At 42.5% G+C, this 25,390-nt stretch overlaps 1 protein-coding gene across 2 annotated transcripts in view; it reads right to left on the reverse strand.

The window, feature by feature from the left end:
* The window catches only part of LOC134356643 (inter-alpha-trypsin inhibitor heavy chain H3-like), a 133,599-nt gene that overhangs the window by 97,488 nt on the left and 10,721 nt on the right, over nt 1–25,390 (reverse strand). For both annotated transcript variants that reach the window (XM_063067616.1, XM_063067615.1), the window contains exons 4-10: nt 20,238–20,342; nt 14,595–14,757; nt 14,378–14,488; nt 14,164–14,292; nt 13,960–14,076; nt 8,151–8,319; nt 6,466–6,591 (exon numbers count right to left, since the gene is read on the reverse strand). In XM_063067616.1, the coding sequence (XP_062923686.1) occupies nt 6,466–6,591; nt 8,151–8,319; nt 13,960–14,076; nt 14,164–14,292; nt 14,378–14,488; nt 14,595–14,757; nt 20,238–20,342 (920 nt within the window). The remainder of the gene's footprint in view (nt 1–6,465; nt 6,592–8,150; nt 8,320–13,959; nt 14,077–14,163; nt 14,293–14,377; nt 14,489–14,594; nt 14,758–20,237; nt 20,343–25,390) is intronic.

A 25,390-nucleotide genomic window follows, 5' to 3' on the forward strand; every position in this document is an offset into this window, starting at 1 on the left:
GAAAGGATGAACATACATGAGAAAGAACTCTGACTGAAGTGGATTGACCAAAACTGCTTTCATCCAAGTTTCACAGAAATCAAAGGGGAAACATTTGTAGATGCTGGATATCTAACATAAAACAGAACATGCTGGAGAGATTCAGAAGGACAGGCAGCATCTGGGCAGAAAGAAATGCATTTAATATTTCAGGTAAAGATCTTTCATCAGAATGTCTGTGTGGCCGACCCTTCCATAAATGAGGAGGATGAGGGGAGATGATAGAAGTTTATAAAATTACGAGAGGCAGAGATAGGGTAGATACAGTCTCCTTCCCAGGATAGAAACATCACATACTAGAGGACATAGCTGGAAGGTGAGAGAGATATAGCTGAAAGGGTTAAAGGATATGTACAAGGCAAAATCATTTTCACAGAGAGTGGGAGGTGCCGGGAATGCACAATTGTGCTGCCAGGGAGAATGTGGAGCTAGCAGATGGGGGTGGGAATGATGTCAGAGAGTATGTGGGACGGGAGGGGTGAGGAATGGTGACAGAGAGTATGTGGGACGGGAGGAGTGAGGAATGGTGTCAGAGAGTATGTGGGACTGGAGGGGTGAGGAATGGTGTCAGAGAGTATGTGGGACGGGAGGGGTGAGGAATGGTGTCAGAGAGTATGTGGGACGGGAGGGGTGAGGAATGGTGTCGGAGAGTATGTGGGACGGGAGGGGTGAGGAACGGTGTCGGAGAGTATGTGGGACGGGAGGGGTGAGGAATGGTGTCAGAGAGTACGTGGGACGGGAGGGGTGAGGAATGGTGTCAGAGAGTACGTGGGACGGGAGGGGTGAGGAATGGTGTCAGAGAGTATGAGGGACGGGAGGGGTGAGGAATGGTGTCAGAGAGTATGTGGGACGGGAGGGGTGAGGAATGGTGTCAGAGAGTATGTGGGACGGGAGGGGTGAGGAATGGTGTCGGAGAGTATGTGGGACGGGAGGGGTGAGGAACGGTGTCGGAGAGTATGTGGGACGGGAGGGGTGAGGAATGGTGTCAGAGAGTACGTGGGACGGGAGGGGTGAGGAATGGTGTCAGAGAGTACGTGGGACGGGAGGGGTGAGGAATGGTGTCAGAGAGTATGAGGGACGGGAGGGGTGAGGAATCCAAGCTGATCTATCCAAGCTGCCACTGCTGAGATGTGCAGCATATGACGATGCTGAGGATGTTCTACGAGTCTGTGGTGGTCAGTGCGATCATGTTTGCTGTTGTGTGCTGGGGCAGCAGGCTGAGGGTAGCAGACACCAACAGAATCAACAAACTCATTCGTAAGGCCAGTGATGTTGTGGGGATGGAACTGGACTCTCTGACGGTGGTGTCTGAAAAGAGGATGCTGTCTAAGTTGCATGCCATCTTGGACAATGTCTCCCATCCACTACATAATGTACTGGTTGGGCACAGGAGTACATTCAGCCAGAGACTCATTCCACCGAGATGCAACACAGAGCGTCATAGGAAGTCATTCCTGCCTGTGGCCATCAAACTTTACAACTCCTCCCTTGGAGGGTCAGACACCCTGAGCCAATAGGCTGGTCCTGGACTTATTTCATAATTTACTGGCATAATTTACATATTACTATTTAACTATTTATTATTTATGGTGCAACTGTAACGAAAACCAATTTCCCCCGGGATCAGTAAAGTATAACTATGACACTTCTCTGAAGGGTCTCGGCCTGAAATGTCAACTGTACTCTTTTCCATAGATTCTGCCTGGCCTGTTGAGTTCCTCCAGCATTTTGTGTGTGATGCTTGGATTTTCTGCATCTCCAAGTTTTCTCTTCTCTGTTTTTTGCTGTGTTGTGGGAGTAACAAACAGAACTTTGTCAGCAAAATGGGAACGTTTGGTCAATGCAACTTGGCATTCACAGCTGAATGGAGAACCTGGCTGTGGTGCGGACTCCCAGAACTTCAGCATTTAGCAGCCTATTGAAAATTGAAAGGCCTAAATAGAGTGGACGTGGAAAGGATGTTTCCGATAGTCGGGAAGTCTTCGACCAGAGGGCACAGCCTCAGAATAGAAGGAAATCTTTTTCGAACAGAGATGGGTTGGAATTTCTTTAGCTAGAGGGTGGTGACTCTGTGGAATTCATTGCCACAGGTGGCTGTGGAAGCCAAGTTATTGGGTATATTTAAAGTCGAGGTTAATCGGTTCTTGATAAGTAAGAGCTTCAAGGTTTACAGGGAGAAGCAAAGAGAATGGGATTGAGTGGGATATAAATCAGTCAAAATGAAATGGTGCAGCAGACTCGATGGGTTGAATGGCCTAACTCTGCTCCTATATCTTCTGGTTTTATTATAGCTCGACATTCAATCATCCTCTCAGAAAGAATCAATAATCTTCAGATCTCAGCCTGAATACCTTCCTGCGCAAACAGATCCTTATTCTCCTCACTTGCAGACCCCAATCAGTTCCGATTGGCAACATCATCTCCTCCACTATCTCCATCAGCACAGGAACACCAACAAGGCTGTGTTCCACTCGCTTTATACTTATGACCGTGAGGGTAAGCACAGCTCCAATGCCATTTTTCAGTTTGCTGATGACACCACTGACATAGGCCAAATCAAAGGTGGTGACAAATCAGCATATTGGAGGGAGATTGAAAGTCTATTTGAGTGGTGCCACAACCCCACCTTTTCACTCAGTGTCAGCAAGACCGAGGAGCTGATGAAGAGCAAGGCGGAGGCGCATGAGCCAGTCCTCCTCAGGGGATCTGAAGTGGAGAGGATTCAAAGATTTGGCATATCATCTAAAACTTTTACAAACTTGTATGGATGTGTGGTGGAGAGTATATCCACTGGTTGCATTACAGCCTGGTATGGAAATACCAATAGCCTTGAATGGAAAAGTCTATAAAAAGTAGGTGATCGTTCGGATAGTCAGAGACTTTTTCCCAGGGCTGAAATGGCTAACACGAGAGGGCACAGTTTTAAGGTGCTTGGAAACAGGTACAGAGGAGATGTCAGGGATAAGTTTTTTATGCAGAGAGTGGTGAGTGTGTGGAATGGGCTGCCGGCGACGGTGGTGGAGGTGGATATGATACGGTCTTTTAAGAGACTCCTGGAGCTTAGAAAAATAGAGGGCTATGTGTAACCCGAGATAATTTCTAAAGTACATGTTCAGCACAGCATGGTGGGCTGAAGGGCCTGTATTGTGCTGTACGTTTTCTATATTTCCATGATATTGCCCAGTCCATTACAGGAGAAGACTTCCCTGCCATAGAGAACATCTGCACGAAGTGCTGTCACAGGAAAATTGCATCCATTGTCAAGAACTCCACCACCCAGGTGACGCTCTCTTCTTGCTGCTACCATCAGGAAGGAGGTACAGGAACCTCAGGACCCACACCACCAGGTTCAGGAACAGTTTATTACCCCTCAGCTGTCAGGTTCTTGAACCAGAGGGGCTAACTTCACTCTCCCATCACCGAACTGGTCCCACAACCAATGGATTCACTTTCAAGGACGCTTCATCTCATGTTCTCAGTATTAATTGGTTAGTTACGTATTATTATTGTTAGTAGTATTATCATTATTTCCTTTTTCTTTTTTTATTTGCAGTTTGTTGGGTTTTTTTGTGCATTTGATGTTTGTCCATCCTGGTTGTGTGGTTTTTCATTGATTCTATTGTTTCTTGTATTTACTGTGATTGCCCACAAGAAAATGAACCTCAGGGTTGTATATGGTGACATATATGTACTTAGATAATAAATTTACTTTGAACTTTGAACTCATTCATTCAGTGCCTTTTGTGGAAGGAGGCAGCCATTTGCTGATTTGTACTTTCTTCTATTTGCCCTACCCTCAAATGAGGTGAGGAAAATACAGTGTTGCCCCATCCTTTGCATACTCACTCCTTCCTTATCACAACAGTCCGGTGGATGGAACAATGCAGATTTTATTGTGGGATGGCACTTTAAAGATCATTTCCTAATGTTAGTAGTCTGAGGAAAGGAGGAAGAGACACCTCTTTCAAAAGATGATTTAGCCCTGTTTTTTTTTCACTCATATCTGATCTACTGACGATGGAATCAGGCCTGTTTTCTACCAACATTACCGGCCACCCATTTCTGAGGGGAAGCCTGATGAAACCACTTGCCTGTACTGTTACTGGGATCCCAGCGGCAGCCGGTGTCCAGCCCTTTCATCACACTGCGCTTTATTACTGACTGATTGCTTTGCTGCCAGTTTGATTAAAAACAGCATGGTGGAACATTTCAGAGGACATGACATTTGGCTGCAGCATTGTCATTGTTCATTCTGTGCCTGATTGCAAGCATTAAGCTGTATGAAATTCATGGACTTCAGAAAGATCCCCGATAAAAAATTTATGTTAAAAATCATTGAAATATCAACTTCATTTCTTAATAATTAATGTTAATGTTAATAATGGTAAAGGGCCTGTAATGTGCTGCAAATTTCTATGTTTTAAAGCTAAGCTTTTATCCTATGAAGTTTAGAAGAGCAGAAGGTGACTTGAACAAAACATAAGACTTGATGTGTCTTAACAGGGTGAATGAGCAGGGGACATTTCCCACTATGAGAACCTAGAACTGGAGGTCACTGTTTAAAAATGAGGGGTCACCCATTTAAGACAGATAAAATAACTTTCTTTTCCTCATAAAGACAAAATCTTAGGAACTTTTTGTTCAAGGGAGGTGGAAGGAGATTAGTTGAGGGCTTTAAAGCAGGGGTGACAAGCTAGAAGTGAAAGTTACTATCACTAGGGGGTCAAAGTTATTGTGAGCGGAGAGCCATGTGGAGCTGAAGTTACAATCAAATCATGTTGGTGAACAGCGGCAGGACCTGCAGGGCCCAGTGCTCCCACTCTACTCCTGATTTAGATCATCACTGGTGACAACTGGTCCTAAATCATCTTGGGACATCTTGAGACCATAAATGGTGCTCTGTAAATGTGTGGTGAAGGGTCTCAGCCCAAAACATGGACTGTCTATTCATCTCCATAGATGCTGCCTGACCGGCTGAGTTCCACCAGCATTTTGTATGTGTTGCTTTGTTTTTATCCTTGTTATCATGCTGTCTTCTTGTGTTCGCTTGTGCTTCCCTGCAGCGGTTAAGCAGTGGAAGAACAAACAATCTACAATCATGCCGCTCAGGCACTTGGGCTATATTATTTGTTTTCTTTGTGTCTGTATGTTTTTCTGAAATCATAACCAAATGAGCTATTTGTGATATGTGCATGACATTTTGTACCTTGGCCCCAGGGGAACGTTGCTTCACTTGGCTATATTCATATATGGTTGAATGATAATGGTTGAACTTGAAAACTAAGTTTCAGTCAGTATAGAGTATTGCATTCCTGGATACCACGCTTGTCAAATAGAACTCGGGAAATGTGATTTAATTTCAATAAGACGTTAGCATATGCCAACTAGTGGAATGGTGCCACAGCAACAACCTGGCACTCAATGTCAGTAAGACGAAAGAGCTGATCGTGGACTTCAGGAAGGGTAAGATGAAGGAACACATACCAATCCTCATAGAGGGATCAGAAGTGGAGAGAGTGAGCAGCTTCAAGCTCCTGGGTGTCAAGATCTCTGAGGATCTAACCTGGCCCCAACATGTCGATGCAGTTATAAAGAAGGCAAGGCAGCAGCTATACTTTATTAGGAGTTTGAAGAGATTTGGCATGTCAACAAATACACTCAAAAACTTCTATGGTTGTACCGTGTTGAGCATTCTGACAGGCTGCATCACTGTCTGGTATGGAGGGGCTACTGCACAGGACCGAAAGAAGCTGCAGAGGGTTGTGAATCTAGCCAGCTCCATCTTGGGCACTAGCCTACAAAGTACCCAGGACATCTTTAGGGAGCGGTGTATCAGAAAAGTAGTGTCCATTATTAAGTACCTCCAGCACCCAGGGCATGCCCTTTTCTCACTGTTACCATCAGGTAGGAGATACAGAAGCCTGAAGGCACACACTCAGCGATTCAGGAACAGCTTCTTCCCCTTTGCCATCCGATTCCTAAATGTTCGTTGAAGCTTTGGGCACTACCTCACTTTTTTTAATATACAGTATTTCTGTTTTCACGCATTAAAGAAAATCTATTCAATATACATAATTGATTTACTTGTTTATTTATTATTATGTTTTATGTTATTTTTTTCTCTCTCTCTCTCTGCTAGATTATGTATTGCATTGAACTGCTGCTGCTAAGTTAACAAATTTCACGTCACATGCCAGTGATAATAAACCTGATTTTGATTCTGATAATGTATCCTGGTGAATGTTTAACATAATCCTGAATCTAGTTTGGTAATTTCTGGAATGAAAGAGATTTTATTTCTACTTTTATGTTTCAATTAATACTAGCTTTAGGGAATCTCCATCTCAGTTGCATTCCAGGCTTGGACTTTTCTATATGTAAACAGACCTGCCCAGGGTAGAAGTAGAATGCATTTACTTTACTTACCAGTATTTGGATCCCCATCAGTTAACAAAATAATCATGGAGACGCTTCTCTCAGGCAGCTGCTTTTTCTGATGAGCCCTGTCCAGAAGTCTGACTGCCTCCAGCATGGGATCATTTATGTTTGTTCCTGCAATATAAAACTACGGTATCTTATTTTTGCTTTTTAAGCTTTTGCAGTTTGGGGTAGAAATTTATTTGTTTCCCTCATGTTACCAAGATACAATTCAGGCAACTAAATGATATGAAGCAGCACCCACAAACTGCTGGAAGGACTCAGCAGGTCAGGCAGCATCTGTGGAGGGGATAAGTTGTTGACGTTTTGGTCCAAGACTCCTGTTGAAGGGTCTCAGCCTGAAACACTGACTTTTCATTCCTCTCCATGGACGCTGCCTGACCGGTTGAGTTCCTCCAGCATTTTGCTTCTTGCTGTGGATTTTCAGCATCTGAAGAATTACTTGCCTTTATAAACTATATGGAGGGAACAACAGCTGGCAACATGTAATATCTTCCAAGGTATAAGATTCCATTTCCTCAGGGCAGAATTTCCTGATCCATGAGTACACAGCAAATGAGTGAAAAACAACTCTGATGGAGTCAATCTCAGGGACCTGAGAATGAATCCTTTAAAATTACCAGCTCCCAAGGGACAATTAAGAAATTCTGGGTCTGTGCTTCATTCAAAGGAACTATTTTTTTTTAAGTTACGGAGTTCTACAGCATCTAAGTTAGTCTTAATTGGCTGCATTTGGCCCACATGCCTCTAAATCTTTCCTATCCACAAAAACCTTTTAAATGTGGTTGATGTACCTGCCTTAACCACTTCTTCTGGAAGCTCATCCATTAACTGACCACTCTCTGGGAGAAAAGGTGTCCTTCAGGTTGATGTTAAGTTTTTCACTCCCATTATAAGCCCATGCTCTCTGGTTCTTGGTTTCCCAAAGACCGTGTGCGCTGATGACCTGCGTGAGTCTATACATCTCTACAAGATCACCCCTCATTCTCTTACACTCCAGTGAAAAATCTGCTCAGTTGCTCAGCCGCTCTCCACAACACAGTTCCTCAAGTCTCAGCAATATCCTCAAAAACTCTCCCCACACTCTTTCCTATAACAGAGTGACCAAACCTGGACACAATATTCCAAATGCGGTTTCACCAAACTCTTGTACAGATGCAACATAGCATCCTAACTACCATACTCCATGCCTTGCCTGATGAAGGCTAGCATGCTAAAAGGCTTCTTCACCACCACCTGCAGTGTCACTTTCAGAGAAATGTGACTTGGTCCTTCTGTTCTACAACACTCCCAGCGCCTTGCCATTCACTGTGAAAGCCCTACCCTCATCTGTCTTCCAAAATACAACCTCGGACTTATCCAAATTAACGTTCATTTGTCATTCCTTTACCCTAAACCTAACTGATCAAGGTCTCCCTGTAAATTAAGATAACCATTTTTACTGTTTCCAACATCACCGTCTATTTTACTGTAATCTGCGTTAGCCTGATTTTGTGTGAAAACAGGATTATTGATGAAAAAGGTCATTTGCCCGTTTTTGTTTCAGTCCTGACTTATAGTACATAAATTCATAGATAAAGTGGGGGATTGACTTTGAAAAATAAATATTTTGCAGCATTTCCTTTTCCCCTCAACTCATTTTGAAATTAATTGACAAAAACCATGATTATTACCTCCATGGGCCATAATTGTTTGCACGTACATTTTTGCTGCGGCCACATTTTCTTGACTTGCTTGAAACAGGGAATTCCTCCATGTTTCATAAGAATGATCAAATATAATAATGGCAAAATGATCTATTTCAGCCATGTCATCCAGTATCTTTAGAAGTGCTTCATTTGTCTGAAAGAGATAACGTAATGGTTTGTAATTATAACTTCTGACCTTTAATTTTAACAACCATAGTAACTGGTACATTCTATGTTTTAGGCAACACCCAATGTAACTGGAGGAGTTCAATGGGTCAAACAGCATCCAAAGATGGAAATGGATAGTCAATATTTCGTGTCGAGACCCTTCTTCAGAACTGGTAAGAAAGAGAGGACTTAGCGAGTATAAAGAAGTGGAGGGATGGCTTGGAGCTAGAGCTGGCAGGTGACAGGTGCATCCAGGTGAGGGAGTGCGGAGAGTGGAAATGATGTAAGCAGCAGGAATGTGATAGGAGGAAGTGACATAGGCTGAAGAAGATGGAATATGATAGACACCCTGTCTCTTCACAAGCAGCTTTGTCATAGTGGTGCTGAGGGAGCAGGGAGTCTGCAGAAGGATTTGAACAGGTTTGCAGAATGAGCAAAGAAGTGGCAGATGGATTACAGTGCAGGGAAGTGTATGGTCATGCACTGTGGTATAAGGAATAAAGGTGTAGACTACTTTCAGAAATAAGAGGTGCAAAGGGACTTGCGAGTCCTAGACCAGGATTCCCTAGAGGTTAACTTGCATGTTGCACCTGTACTAAGGAACTCAAATGCAGTGTTAACATTCATTTTGAGAGGATGCAAAAGCAAGGATGTAATGCTGGGACTTTATAAAGCATTGGTCAGACCACGCTTGGAGTATTCTGAGCTCTGGGCTTCAGATCTAAGAAAGGATTATAGAGGATCCAGAGGAGGTTTAGAATTGTAGAGTCATTGAAAAGTACAGCACAGAAACAGCCCCTTTGGCCCATCATGCCTGTGCCAAACCACTTCAACTGCCTATTCGCATTGACCTGCACCTAGACTATAGCCCTGCATACCCAAACCATCCATGTACCTATCTCTTAACATTGAAATCAAGCCCGCAAGCACCCCTTGCACTGCCAGCTCATTCCACACTTCCATGACTCTCAGAATGAAGTTTCCCCTCATGTTCCCCTTAAACTTTTCACCTTTTACCCTTAACCCATGACCCCTAGTTGTCATCCCATGCAACCCTGGTGGAAAAAGCCTGCCTGCATTTACCGTATATCTACCCCTTATAATTTTGTATACCTCTATCACATATCCTCTCAATCTTCTACATTCCAAGGAATAAAGTCCTAACCTATTTAATCTTCCCTTATAAGTTAGGTCCTCCAGATGCAACAACGTCCTTGCAAATTTTCTCGGTACTCTTTCAGCCTTATTTATATCTTTCCTGTAGGCCAGTGACCAAAACTGCTCACAATACTCCAAATTAGGCCTCACTAACATTTTATACAGATTCAACATAACATCCCATCTCTTGTCCTCAATGCTTTGATATATGAAGGCCAATGAGCCGAAGGTTTTCTTTATGATATATCCACTTGTGACACCACTTTCAGTTATGGACCTGTATTCCCAGATCCCTTTGTTCCACCGCACTCTTCAGTACCCTACCATTCACTGTGTAAGACCTACCCTAGTCCTACCAAATGCAACACCTCACACTTGGCTGTATTAAATTCTATCTGCCATTTTTCAGCCTATTTTTCTAGCTGGTTCAGATCCTACTGCAAGTTCTGATAGGCTTCCTTGCTGTCCACTACACCCCCCAATCTTGGTGTCATTCGCAAATTTGCTGATCCAGTTAACCACATTATCATCCAGATTATTGATATAGATGACAAACAACAAAGGAACGATTACCGATCCCCGTGGCACACCACTCGTCACAAGCCTCCAGTCAGAGAGGCAACCATCTAATATCACGCTCTGGCTTCTCCCACAAAGCCAATGTCTAATCCAATTTACTACCTCATCTTGAATATCAAGCAACTGAACCTTCTTGACCAACCTCCCTTGTGGGATCTTGACAAAAGCCTTGCTAAAGTTCATGTCGAGAGCATCCACTGCCTTGCCTTCATCAATTTTCCTAGTAACTTCCTTGAAAAACATGACCTACCATGCAGAAAGCCATGCTGGCTATCTCTAATCAGTCCATTTTCATCTGTCCAGTCTGTTAGAATACCTGCCAATAGAGCTTTTTCTTAAACAGCGGAACAATATTAGCTATCCTCCAATCCTCTGGTACCTCACCTGTTGTTAAGAATGATTTAAGTATCTCTGCTGTGCCCTGCAATTTCTCCACTTGCTTCCCGCAGGGTCAGAGGGAACACCCTGACAGACCCTAGGGATTTATCCACCCTTATTTGCCTCAAGACAGAAAAACCTCCTCCTCTGTAGTCTGCATACTGTCCATGACCTCGCAGCTTTGCCTCACTTCTATAGACTTGTATCCATTTCCTGAGTAAATACGAGAATAGTGCTGGGAATGAAAGGTATGAGGAGCATTTAACGGCTCTGGGCCTGTATTGACCGGAGTTTAGAAGAATGAGGGGGGAAGTTCCTTAAAACCGACCAAATATTGAAAGGCCTAAATAGTGTGGTTGTGGAGAGGATATTTCCAATAGTGGGAGTTTTGAGGACCAGAGGAAAATAAGATTGAAAGAGTACAGAGAACATTTACAAGGTTGCTGCTATAACTTGAGGACCTGAGTTATCGGTAAAGTTTGAAAAGATTGGGACTTAATTCTCTGGAGCGTAGGAGAATGAGAGGAAATTTGATAGAGGTATACAAAACTATGAGGGGTATAGGTACAGTAAATGCAAACAGGCTTTTTACACTGAAGTTGGGCGAGATGACAGCTAGGGGTCATGGGTTAATGATGAAAGGTGAAATGTTTAAGGGATCATGAGGATGAATGTCTTCACCTGGAGGGCGGTGTGAGTGTGGAACGAGATGCCAGCAGGAATGGTGGATGCAGGTTCGATTTCATCATTTAAGAAAGGTTTGGATAGGGGAACATCGACGTGTTGGGCACGTGGCCAAGAGGTTAAGGCGTTCGTCTAGTGATCTCAAGGTTGCTAGTTCGAGCCTCAGCTGTGGCAGCGTGTTTGTGCCCTTGAGCAAGGCACTTAATCACACATTGCTCTAGTCTGTGCGAGCAGTGGCGCCCCACACAGACTTCCAATCTGCGCCTTGTAAGGCATGAAAATGCCCGACGCAGGCCTCTCATGGTCTGAGTCTACGTTCCCTTCCCCCCCTTTGGAATGATGCAAGTCAGGTCGATAGTTCTTGGCAGAATAGTAGGTTGTCATGGACTAAATGGGCCAAAGGCCTGTCTCTGTTTCGTAGTGCTCTATGACTCCATGAGAACAGAATGATGTCCCTTTAGAACAGAGATGATGAGGAATTTCTTTAGCCAGACAATTGCGAATCTGTGGTGAATTGCCACAGACAGCAGTGTCACCGAGTATGTTTAAAGCAGGGGTTGATTGATATTTAATTAGAAAGAGTGTGAAAGATTTTGGGGAGAAGGCAGGAAAATGGGGTTGAGAGGGAAAATAAATCTGCTATGACTAAATGTCGTAGCAGACTCAATGGGTTGTGTAGAGGTTATTTGAAAACAAGCCAAGCCGCTTAGAGACACAGAAGGGTGGGGTGGGTGGGGTGTGGAAGTTGACACTGTATAATACGCTATCCACCGTAATGAAGTTCCAAAGTTCCAAAAAGTACATTTGATCCTTTATTAAGAAATCAGCAAAGACAAACAATCTTGTAGCGATAAAAAACTAACAAAACTAAAACTGGCAATTTAACAAAATAAGCGGTCTAATAACATTATAATAACAATCCAGTGGTAATGTTAACAATTGCATTAGCATTAACGATCAACAAAAAAAATCATTCCAGCCGCCTCTCTGGCTCTAACCAGACCAAAACTGAACTATGGCAACACAAAATACATTAGAGACTGACTGATAGAAAATAGATACATGGCTCCTGCGGGTTAAATGGCCTACTCCTATTTCTGCTCTGGTGACTTATGGTCTTATAATAGGTGATAGGAGTCACAGACAGCACCCAATGAAAAAGAACATGCATCAGTAATTTTCGCCAAATAACTTGAATTGGACTTGCACTATAATTATAACTTGAAATATACTCAAAAAGTGTATTGAGGAAACAGTTATTAGGGATCATTCTGTGGTTATGAAGTTATGGATAGCATAATTCTGTATTAACCATTATGTGAACCTGTCTTCAGGAAATAAAACCTGCCTGTTGTTTAATATCCAGTTGACAGCCTGCGGCCAGTGAACCCAATCATGTAGGTGTGGGACAAAATGAATGTTCCTGCCATTAGCATAATATTGAAGGTATATTAAGGCATGGTTCAAGATAGATCTCTCTTGTCACTTAATCTTCTGGTGACCATTCAACACTGAAACAGAAGGGGCATATTTTGTGTGTCTGGAGTTCCGACAGAGGCTTTTGGAACAAGCACCAGTATCGAATATACAAGGAGGTTTTGTAGTTGGTAAGTGCTGCCATTGTTTATACTGAACCTAATTCTATAAAGTTACCTGGCTATATTCCAAATGTTTAAGTTAAGTGCATATTTAAAACAATTAATAGTAAATCATTTATTCAAAATGTAGGAGGAACTCATCAGGCTGGGCACAATGGAAAAGGGTACAGTCGACATTTCAGTCTCGGCCTGAAATCTTGTCTGTTCTCTTTTCCATGGATGCTGCCTGGCCTGCTGAGTTCCTCCAGCATTTCATGTGTGTTGCTTGGATTTCCAGCATCTGCAGATTTCGTCTTGTTTGTGAATCATTTACTGCTATCTTTGTGTTAAATAAGTGTAAATCGTTGCATCAGGAGAATGGAACTCTCTGAAATTCTCCTGCACTCTCTGTCGCCTGGAGGTTTGCTGTGTGAGTAAGGACTTCCTAGTTACAGCTTAAATGTCACTCAGTTTTAGCTAGTTGCTACAATATCTAACACAGGCAGACTAAAAGAAAGAGGAAAAAGGGGAAAACATTTTCTGTTGCCAGAATGAAGTCTAACACAAACTGGATGAATAGGATCTTATGCTCGACAACTCAATGTCATGAATACGGAATTTTCCACTTTTGGTAACTGGCTTTATTTGCCCCCCCACACCTTTCTTTCCAATTCTCCTTTGCCCCCCCCCCATTTCAGTTCCTTTTCACACAGAACCCCAGCCCCCATTCAGCATTTTCATGCCTTTCCCCATCCTCTTCATCCACTTCACGTACAGCTTTCCTCTTCACCCACCTGCTTCTGGTTCTAATTGCCGTCAACTCTCCCCTAATGGTTTCCGCTCTCATCTCCTTTATTAATCCTAATCCAGCACTGTAGGCACTTTGAGTTCCTGCTTCTCTCTCTTCAGCAGCTGACTCCTATCTTCATACTCCCCACAATCCATGGTCCACTTATCTCCATCTGTTTCTCCTCCTTTTACCTGGCTCTAAGTGGCAGGTGAATGAAACAATCTCCCTGTTTCCCTCCCCTACCTGGTATTACTAGCTTGTCATCTCACACCCCTCCTCAGTCCACCAACACTTTCTTATCATTACCCTGCTCCTACTCCTTCCATCTGCTAATGGTGAATATGTGTAAAACTAATAAAGCGAGTCAGTATTTTAGGTGCAGGTTGTATATGTCCCGGAATTAAGATAAGGAATATCATTGCGATTCCAAACCATCTTCCTCACCCCAACCAACTCTTACCTGTTGCATTTTAGTTCCTGACATGGATCCACTGTGGTCTATCACAAATACAACATTCTTTGGAATCCTGGTTAATTCAGCAGGAGCAAAATGGTGTACAAAATATCCATTAACAATCTGAAAAAAATATATAAAATCCAGCATTATCAGAATAAATCATCAGAGTCATCACAGGTTTTAACTTTAAAACTGTTTTTCAGTTACCTGAATGCTGCCGGCAGACAGATCTCTATTGACGTCATAACGTATGATCAAGTTTCCATCCAGAACCGTGTCCTGACAATCAGGGCACTTGCGCTGTTGCTCAAGTGTTGGTTTGAAGGAGACGTGTGCCTGAATGAAATAACGAATCAGTATTAATTTTCTATTGCCCTGGTCTTTACAATAAACCAAAAACAAAATGCTCATTGTTCTGTACCTTTGTTCCTCTCACAGTCTTCTCCACGAGAGAAGTCAGATTATTTATTAGGAAATTGGAATCAACATCCACAAAGGAAATGCCTTGTGGTTCAAAAATATGTATATCAATCTGGAAACAAGAATGCAAAGTGAAACCTATTCATCATAAACTGAGAAAATCACAGTCAGTCAAAACTGTAATATTAGACAAGTGCGAGTACACTTTGCAAATGTACCTGGAAGTGATTAACAAGCTGCTTGGGTTTCACTTGGATGTTCATTTCATATTTTCCCAGGTTACGTTTCAATAATTCTTCATAAATCAGTTCAAATGTGACTTTTTTGGTTGGTCCAATATTTACTGACACTTCAAACCTTTCTGTTTTTCTTCCTGATTTCCTTTGGGAATCAAAGCAAAGAGCAGACCATAAGTGCTACATGCTCAGTAGTGGATGGCCTTGTTCTCTTGATTTCCTATCATTTGTTATCTTCACACTTTCACATGATGAGATTGCAAGGCAGACAGGGAAAAGATGTGCTCAAAATTTCCTTGAAGATGTGCAACATCCTCGCCAGCTCCTGGGAGCCACTGACAAGAAGAACCCATGCATCAGAAGCATAAAGAGGCCCTTGCTAAGTAGTGGAAGGAGTACATCGCTTCCCAAACTAGTGTCAGCCGTGTCCAGCTGCAGCTATTTTTTGTCCCAGTGGTGGAAGAGCCCAATGTTCCAATACTGAACTTACTAAGTCACCTTTGAAATCAGTGTGGAAGCAAGTCATCCTCGATCCCAAGTAACTGCCAAAGGAAAACAAGATGGGCACCTTTTAAATAATATTTAAAATGAGGCAGCTGAAGCAAACATTCAGTGTAGATTAAATGAATGCATTCCACCTAGAAAGGGAACGTCCAAAGGAAAGACCCACAATCAGAAGTTAATAGTGTAATAACATAGTGGTTAGACTAACACTTTACAGTGTCAGCTGTAAGATCGGGTTCAATTCCCACTGCCGTCTGTAAGAAGTTTATGTTCTCTCAGTGATAGCTGGAGTTTCCTCTGGGTGCTCTGGTTTCCTCCCACATTACAAAAGGTGTTTGAGTTAGGTTAGGAAGCTGTTATCATGCTATGTTGGTGCTAAAATTTCTGAGCAAACTGGATCCTTGTACCAACTTCTTACCTTCCTTAGCTTTATTCATGATGTTGACATTGACTATCTCAAAATATCCAGTTCTCTGACTCACCCTAACTTATCCTCCTTGGTGCATGCAGCTGTTTAGATATTAGGTTATCATTAAACTTTCTGATAAAGGCAGCAGTGGCCTTGGGATTTGTTGATCTGACCTTCATTTCACGGAAGCTGGACTGCAGCTCATTGATGACTTCTCAGTGGACATGTTCTCCCCACCACAGCCCTCAACATTGCAGCTTCCCAAATATGAAGTCCTCTTTGTGGTACACAAGCAGACTGTCCAGGTAGACACATTCTCTCAGACAATGGTTTCTCATGGAATTCATTTCTTCCCATCTCCATTCTACTCTCGCCTCTCAACTCAATCCTTTCACATATACTCTGATGCCAATTTGACAATTTCCTAGCCTCAGCTGAGCCAGATTCAGAATGAATATCCAATCCATTATGGGGTACTGTGCATTGGAATGTAATTTTCACTGTTTTTAAAAGGGAAAGCATCTGCATTGGATAGCATCTCTGCAACCATTACCCTTTTCACACAAAGTCCTTAGATGTCCCCAAACCCAAGATCTCAACTGCCAACAAGGGCACCAAATGTAGACTCCTCCCCAAGCTGCACGCCATCTTTGGACATGTATTGCCATCCCTTTATCATGATTGCCCTAAATAGCAGAAATCTACCCAACAACATTATGGGAGTATCTCCAGTTAAAAGACCACAGTAGTTCAAGAAGATGAAACAACGTCACCATCTCAAGGGCAATTAGGGACAAACAACAAATGTTAGGCTTTTCAGGTGCCAACATCCTAAAGTGAATTAGAAGATCATAAAACCATAAGATGTAGGAGCAGAATTAGGCCATTTGGTCCATCAAGTCTGCTCTATCATTTCATCATGGCTGATCCAATGTTACTCTCAGCCCCAATCTCCTGCCTTCCCCCTGTAACCCTTCATGCCCTGACCAATCAAGAATCTGCCCTAGATATACATAAAGATTTGGCCTCCACAGCTGCCTGTGACAAATAATTCCACAGATTCACCACTCTCTGGCTAAATAAATTCCTCCTCATTTCTGTTCTAAAAGGACACTCCTCTATTCTGAGGCTGTGTCCTCTGGTCTTAGACTCTCCCACCATATAAACCATTCTCTCCACATCCACTCTATCGAGGTCTTTCATCATTCAATAGGTTTCAAAGAGCTCACCCCTCATTCTTCTGGATTCCAGTGAGTAGAGGCTCAGTGCCATCAGACACTCTTCAAGTGACAAGTCATTTAATCCTGGAACCATCTTCATGAACCTCTTTTGAACCCTCTTCAGTTTCAGCACATCCTTTCTAAGATAAGGGGCCAAATACTGCTAACAATACTCCAAGAGAGGCTGCAGCAGTACGTTATAAAGTTTTAACATTACATCTTTATTTTTATATTCTAGTCCTCTAGAAATGAAGAATAACATTGTATTTGCCTTCCTCATCAGAGACTCAACCGGCAAATTAAACTTTAGGAAATCCTGCATAAGGACTTCCAAGTCCCTTTGCACCTCAGTCAAACCTTTCATTTCTTCTACTAAAGTGTATGACCATACACTTCCCAAGACTGTATTCCACTTGGCATTTCTTTGCCCATTCTCCTAATCTGTCTAGGTCCTTCTGTATCTCTCTACTTCCTCAAAACAGCCTGCCCCTCTAACTATCTTCATATCATCATCAAACTTTACAACAAAGTCATCAATTCCATCCTCCAAATCATGGACATGTAACATAAAAAGAATTGCTCCCAACAAAGACACCTCTGGAACACCACTAGTCACTGGCAGCCAGCCAGAAAAAGCTCCCTATATATATTTGCCTCCTGCCAATCAGTCACTGACTTATCCATATGAGAATCTTTCCTGTAGTACCATGAACTCAGCTTGTTAAGCAGCTTCACCTTTGGCACCTTGTCAAAGGCCTTCTGAAGATCCAAGTACGCAACATCAACTGATTCATCTTTGTCTATCCTGCTTGCTATTTCTTCAAAGAATTCCAACAGATTTATCAAGCAGGATTTTTCCTTGAGGAAACCATGCTGACAATGGCCTACCTTATCATGTGCCTCCAAGAATCCTGAGACCTCATCTTTAAAAATCGACTCCAACATTTTCCCAACCACTGAGGTCAGACTAATTGGCCTATAGTTTCCTTTCTCCTGCCTCTTTCCCATCTTGAAGAGTGGAGTGACATTTGCAATTTTCCAGTCTTCCAGAACTATTCCAGAATCTAGTGATCCTTAAAAAATTATTACTAATGCCTCCATGATCTCTTCAGCCACCTCTTTCTGAACCCTGGGGTGTACACCATCTGATCTAGGTGACTTATCTACCTTCAGACCTTTCAGATTCTCAGTAATTTTCTCTCTAGTTAGGGTAACTTCAGGTGCTCCCTGACAGCTAGAATTTCCATCATACTGCTAGTGTCTTCCACAGTGAAGACTGAAGCAAAATACTTACTCAGTTTGTCTGCCATTAACTTGTCCCCCAGTGCTACCTCTCTAGCATCATTTTCTGGCGTTCTGTTATCCATTCTCGCCTCTCTTTTACACTTTATGTATCTGAAGAAACTTCTGGTAGACTCTTTTATATTATTGGCTAGCTTACTTTCAATATTCCATCTTTACCTTAATGGCTTTTCAGTTGCCTTCTGCTGGTATTTAAAAGCTTCCGATCCTCTAACTTCCCACTAATTTTTGCTCTATTACATGCTCTCTCTTTGGCTTTTATGTTCACTTTGACTTCTCTTGTTAGCAATGGTTATGGTATCTTCCATTAGAATACTTCTTCCTGTTTGGGATGTATATATCCTGTGCCTTCCGAATTGCTTCCGGCAATTTCAATTTTTGCTGCTCTGCCATCATCCCTGCCAGTGTTCTTTTCCAATGAATTCTGCAAATCCTCTCTCATGCCTCTGTAATTCCCTTTACACCACTGTAATACTGATACATCTGGTTTTAGCTTCTCCTTCTCAAATTTCAGGGTGAATTTAATTATATTATGATCACTTGCCCCTAAGAACTCTTCTAACCAATTCTGGTTCATTGCACAACACCCAATACAGAACAACTGATCATTTAGTGGGCTCACCCATGAGCTGCTCTAAAAAGACATCTTTTACGCACTCTAGAAGTTCTGCTCCCGGAATCCAGCACTAACCTGATTTTTCCCAATCTACTTGCATATTGACTATTGTAACATTACCCTTTTGGCATTCCTTTTTCACCTCCCATTGTAATTTGTAGACCACATCCTTACTACTGTTTGGGGATCTGTATCCACCTCCCATCAGGGTATTTTAACACTTGCAGTTTATTAGCTCTCTCCGCAATGAGTCAACACATAAGTTACCTATTTCTAATGATTTGATTTCATTTTCTACCAACAAAACAATGTTGACCCATCTGCCTTCCTGCCTGTCCTTTCGATACAATGTGTATCCTTGGACTTTAAGCTCCCAACTATAATCTTTCAGCCACGATTCAGTGATGCCTTCAACTTCATACCTGCCAATCTGGAACTGTACTGCAAGTTCATCTACCTTATTCCATATAGTGCACACATTTAAACATAGACCCTTCAGTCCTGTATTCAACTTTTTCGATTTTGTCTGGATTTCACGTTGCAATGCATCTTGATGACTGCAATTTTCTCCTAACAACAGCCTCTCCTCACTACACTTTGCCTCTGTTGTAAACCAGCTACCTCATCTTCAGCACTATCATCCGCCTTTCCAACAATACTCTTGCACTGAAATATACACAGCTCAGGGCACTAGTTACACCATGCCCAACTTACTGATTCCTAACTTTGTCTGAGGTCTTAACAACATCTGCCTCCATAATCTCTCCGCTAACTGTTCTGGTACTCTGGTTCCCATCCCTGCAACTCTAGTTTAAACCCCACCGGGCAGCATTAACAAACCTTCCTGCTAGGATATTAGTCTCCTCCAGTTCAGGTGCAAACAGTTCCTTCTGCACAGTTGCCACCTTCCCTGAAAGAGAGCCTAATGATCCAAAAGCTTATGCCCTCCCTCCTACACCAACTCCTTAGCCACGTATTAAACTGTATAATCTTCTTAGTCCTGGCCTTACTAGCACGCGGCAGGGGTAGTGATCCTGAGATCACAACCTTAGAGGTCCTGCCTTTTTAATTAGCACTCAACACCCTGAACTTCAAAGTGTTCTCTTTAAAGCAAAGAGGCTACAGGAGGTTTGATGGAAATCATGATAGACTTAGAAAGGATTAATATTTTGAGAAACAAGAGAACATGGCCTCAAAGCAAAGTGAAAAGGCATGGATTATGTGAGGAGAATATTTTTATGCAGAGGGTGGATTTGATCTGGAACCCATTGCCTGCATGGGTGGTAGAAAGGAAATCACGGAAGTCTTTAAGAAGCAACTTAGATGTTCATTTGAGAAAAGATAACTTGCCGTTCCTTAGTGGGCTATCTGGCTTTCTGCCATGTCATATCATTTCTTTGCTTCAATGAAATATCCAGGCATTCATTTATTGCATGGTGGCAGGGGAGCACATATCAGATCCAGCATTTTATTCTCATTTCTTTACAGCATAGCCTTACGTGGTCACTTTGGCTGACTGAGAAAATGGGGAATATGTACATGAAGAATGGTGAAGTATGTCTATTTGTTCTTACTTTACGATCCCTGCTGTCTGTCCCTGTGAAACTGCACGCTGGTACTGCTCCTCAGCCTCTTCTTTCTTCTTCACAGCTCCCACGTACGTTACTCCATCCAGAGTCCTATGGAGGGAGGAATTATGTTGTTATTACATAATACTTTATTCCCTGGTCTATTTGTTTCAAAATCTTTGCCAAAGTACTGCTAAGATTTGTTACAGTCACATCAGTTGATATCCGCAAAATAATCACTTATTCCTGCTGTGAATAGAAAGTTGGGGGTAGACCTCAGAATCAGAATCAGTATATGGCATATGTCGTGAAATTCGTTGTCCTTGCAGCAGCAGAACAATGCAATACATAACATTAAACAAAAGACTGCACAGGAAGATGAAGGAGGACACCATTTCAAATGAATGACAGCCAGAGGGTTGACTCAAGCAAGGACAAGGAAAGAACGAGAATTTCTCCGTGTGTGGTTCCCTACAGAAAGCTTCATCAACAAACACATCGACATAGATCTGGTCTATGAACCCTTATGGAGAAAAGAGAAACAATGATATCAACAATCAATGAATCCCCAGTAATACTGGGATCTGGACACTTCCAATGGCCTTCCCTCAAAGCTAGCCAATCAGAATCTTCTAATGTCAACCAGATCACAATGTCTAATCAGTATTCATTCGGACCCCAGAAGAGCTGGCATTCTGAGGAGGCAACACGCTCAACTGTGCACTGATGATGACTTCTCAATTGGAGCTAAAATGTCTGCAAACATTTTGCCAATTTCAGCGATCAACCAAACTTGCAAATTGACAATCCGAGAGCGACCAATATTCTGTGATATTTCAAAAAATCTCTGCATTGCAGTAAAATATTTATCTTTAAATAGTTAAATTAAATAAGTAGTGCAAAAAAAGGTTCTGATGGTTTCAATGTCCATTTATGAATTGGAGGGCAGGGGGGTAGAAGCTGTTCCTGAATCGCTGAGTGTGTGCCTCCAGGCTCCTGTACCTCCTACCTGATGGTAGCAAAGAGCAGAGGGCATGTGCTGGGTGCTGGGGGTCCTTAATAATGGATGCCGCCTTTCTGAGGCATCACTCCTTGAAGATGTCCTGGATGCTATGGAGGCTTGAGCCCATGTTGGAACTGGCTGAGTATACAACTTTCTGCAACTTCTTTTGAACCTATGCAGCAGAATGCGCCCCCCCCATACGAGACAGTGATGCAGCCAATTAGAATGTTCTCCATGTTAGAAATTTGTGAGTGTCTTTGGCGACATATCAAACCTCCTCAAACTCTGAATGAAGTATAGCAGTCGTGGTACATTTTTTGTAGCTGCATGAATATGCTGGGCCCAGAACAGATCATCAGAGATGTTACCACCGTGAGCTTGAAATTGCTCACTCTTTCCACTTCTGATACCTTGAGTGAGAGCAGGTGTGTGTTCCTTCATCTTCTGAAGCCTTTCTGAAGTCCACAATTAGTTCTTTGGTCTGACGGCAAATGCATGGTTGCTGTTGTGACACCACTCAACTAGTCGATATATTTTGCTCCCGTACGCCTTCTCGTCACTGTCTGATATTCTGCCAACAATAGTTGTGTGGTCAGCAAATGTAGAGATGACATTTGAGCTGTGCCTAGCCACACAGCTGTGGGTGGAGGGAGAGTAGAGCCGTGGGCTAAGCACACATCCCTGAGGTGCACCAGTGTTGATTGTCAGCAAGGTGGAGATGTTATTTCCAATCTGCATAGATTATGGTCTTCTGGTGAGGAAGTTGAGGAGCTACAAATGTTTTGGAGCTTTTTGATCAGATTGTGTTTGTGTTAAATGCTGTGATGTTGTCAATAAATAACTTAAGTATGAGTATTGTCCAGGTGATGGTTCCTTCAGGTTGCCATAGCCGGGGATGGTATTGGGGACAAGTTCCCACTATCTATTAAATGCTCCCCCAATGGAATGTGCCTCAAATAGCCTCTGACAACCAAGTCCGGCTCCTGGCCTTCACAAGAGGCTTTGCTACTAAGCCCGGCAGAACTGTTTCTACTGACAGGATAAAGGACAAAGGCAGGCAACTGGCGCCTTAAAACCAGATGCTTTGGGCAGATAGGGCTCGTCAGCCGTGGTTGGCAGAATGAAAACTCTGATCTCAAACCTCCGCTGCCATGCAGCTGTACCCACTCATGGGGAAGGCTTCGGGAGTAAACCCCGAGGGAAAAATCCAGGGTCGGAGTCCCAAAGGCAGTCTTACATTGAGTTCAACGCTGACTGGAAACTCCTGTGATGCTGCTGGTACCAAACTGTATCGGTCTTGCCGTTCCTTTGGTTCATCAGTTGTGTGGAGAGGGGGAGCTTGCTGCATGGGCGACAACTTGCTCTCCATAGTGTACTGACCTGGCGTGTGTATCTAGACAGCCAGGATGCAACATCCATGGTCCACTCTGACCGACGGAGGCCTCAGCCCAGCAGCCCGGGTGATCCAAGGTCATGTAGAAAGAGCCAATGAGATCGCATCCACTGTAGACCTGTGGTGTTGCAGACCAAATCTGCATTTTGTTAGTTGTAGTTCTAACCAATAAAGGCATCTCACAGAGCTTTCTCATTTTAGTTATTAGATGTACAGTACTGATTTTTCATGATTCCATTTATTCTATCCAAGAAGGTATCAATAATGGCAGATCTTTCACACAAGCATTTGATACCAGGCTATATGAAGAAATTATGACACTTGACTAAGGCTTGATAAAACAACCAGATTTTAAGAACAAACAAGAGACATTCTGCGGATTTTCATCCTGAAACGTTGACCGTACTTCTTTCCATAGATGCTGTCTGACCTGCTGAAATCCAGCATTTTGTGTGTGTTGCTCAGATTTTAAGAATATCCTTTTCAGAAGTGTGAGGATTTAGTATGAAAATTCCAACCACTCAATGGCTAATATATATCCAGGTAATAAGATTATGATTTCTTAACATTCATTTGGGCATTTTCCAGAATGGCATTGGGTGGATACTGCAAAAAGTTGCAGATGTAGAAAATAGTTGGGAAGGATAAGTTGGAAATAGAGGATAATGCTGAGGAAAACGGATGAAGATCCCAGGCTCATAATGGTATTTAGGAACCAGTGAGTAAGGAAGAAGAATTTCAGAACCAGGAGTGCCAGTGCAAGAGTAATTGAGTTTCTGGAAGCTGTGAAAATATATAACAATTTGAAAGAATGAAATGGTACTTAGGGCAGAGAAGAGCCAGAGTGAAAATGGAACAGGATCTTGGGCATGAGAAAATGGACTGGGATTACAACAGAACACCAGATATTGAATGGAGTCCGCCTTGAAGCAGAATCTTGACCCAAAATACTGACTATCCCTTTGCCTCCAGATATTCTAGAAACCATAGAAAAACTACAGCACAGAAACAGGCCTTTTGGCCCTTCATGGCTGTGCCGAACCATTTTCTGCCTAGTCCCACTGACCCGCACATGGACCATATCCCTCCATACACCTCCCAACCATTCTGCTCAACCTGTTGAGCTCCCACATCAGTTCTAGTTCTAAAAATCTAGCAAATATCAGAGAAAAAGGGAAGCAGTGGGCTGGCCATTTCTAAATTCAACTAAATTCATATCAGCCGCAAATTTTATGAAAAATATTACTTCAGCATAAGATATAACATTGGAGGGATTATATCCTTCCCATCCTGCAGCATGGTTTGCTTTAATCTCATTCTATAATTTCATTCCTTACTTCATTAGGAATTTGAAGAGATTTGGCATGTCAACAAATACACTCAAGAGCTTCTATAGTTGTACCGTGGAGAACATTCTGACAGGCTGCATCACTGTCTGGTATGGAGGGGCTACTGCACAGGACTGAAAGAAGCTGTAGAAGGTTGTAAATCTAGTCAGTTCCATTTTGGGCACTAGCCTACAAAGTACCCAGGATATCCTCAGGGAGTGGTGTCTCAGAAAGGCAGCGTCCATTATTAAAAACCTCCAGCACCCAGGGCATGTCCTTTTCTCACTGTTACCATCAGGTAGGAGATACAGAAGCCTGAAGACACACACTCAGTGATTCAGGAACAGCTTCTTCCCCTCTGCCATCCGATTCCTAAATGGACATTGAAGCTTTGGACATTACCTCACTTTTTTAATATATAGTATTTCTGTTTTTGCACATTTTTCAATAATCCATTCAATATATGTAATTGATTTACTTGTTTATTTATTATTAGTTTTATTTAATTTATTATTATGATTTATTTTCTCTCTCTGTCTGCTAGATTATGTATTACATTGAACTGCTGCTGCTAAATTAACAAATTTCACGTCACATGCCGGTGATAGTAAACCTGATTCTGATTCTGATCTAATTCGGTGTTATAACATTTTTCAGTTTTAAATTTAACAATATAGATTATAGAAACAGAAGGAGGGTTCATAAGACCATAAGACATTGGAGCAGAATTAGGCCATTCATCCCATCGAGTCCACTCCATCATTTCATCATGGCTGAACCTGGATCCCATTCAACCTCACACACCTGCTCTCTTACCATATCCCTTGATACCCTGACCAATCAGGAGTCTACCAACTTCCACTTTAAATATACCCATGGACTTGGCTTCAACTGCAGTTTGTGGCAGAGCATTCCACAGATTCACTATTCTTGGGCTAAAAAAATTCCTCCTTACCTCTGTTCTAAAAGGTTGCCTTTCAATTTTTAGGCTGTGCCCTCTCGTTGTGGTTACCCCCACCAGAGGAAACAACCACCCTATCTAGTCCTTTCAACAATCAGTAGGCTTCAATGAGATCCCCATGCATTCTTCTAAATTCCAGTGCGTACAGGCCCAAAGCTGCCAAACACTCCACATATGTTAACCCCTTCATTCTTGGAATTACCCTTGTGAACCTCCTCTGGAGTCTCTCCAATGACAACACATCCTTTCTGAGATATGGGGCCCAAAACTGTTGACAATACTTCAACTGCAGCCTGACTAGTGACTTATAAAGGCTTAGCATTCTTTTTATATTCTATTCCCCTCGAAATAAATGTCAACATTGCATTTGCCTTTTTTACTACAGACTTAACCTGCGAATTAACCTTCTAGGAGTCTTGCACGGGGACTTCTAAGTCCCTCTGTACCTCTGATGTTTGAACCTTCTCCCCATTT

Source organism: Mobula hypostoma, chromosome 15 (genome assembly GCF_963921235.1).
Source record: "Mobula hypostoma chromosome 15, sMobHyp1.1, whole genome shotgun sequence".
Taxonomy (NCBI): domain Eukaryota; kingdom Metazoa; phylum Chordata; class Chondrichthyes; order Myliobatiformes; family Myliobatidae; genus Mobula; species Mobula hypostoma.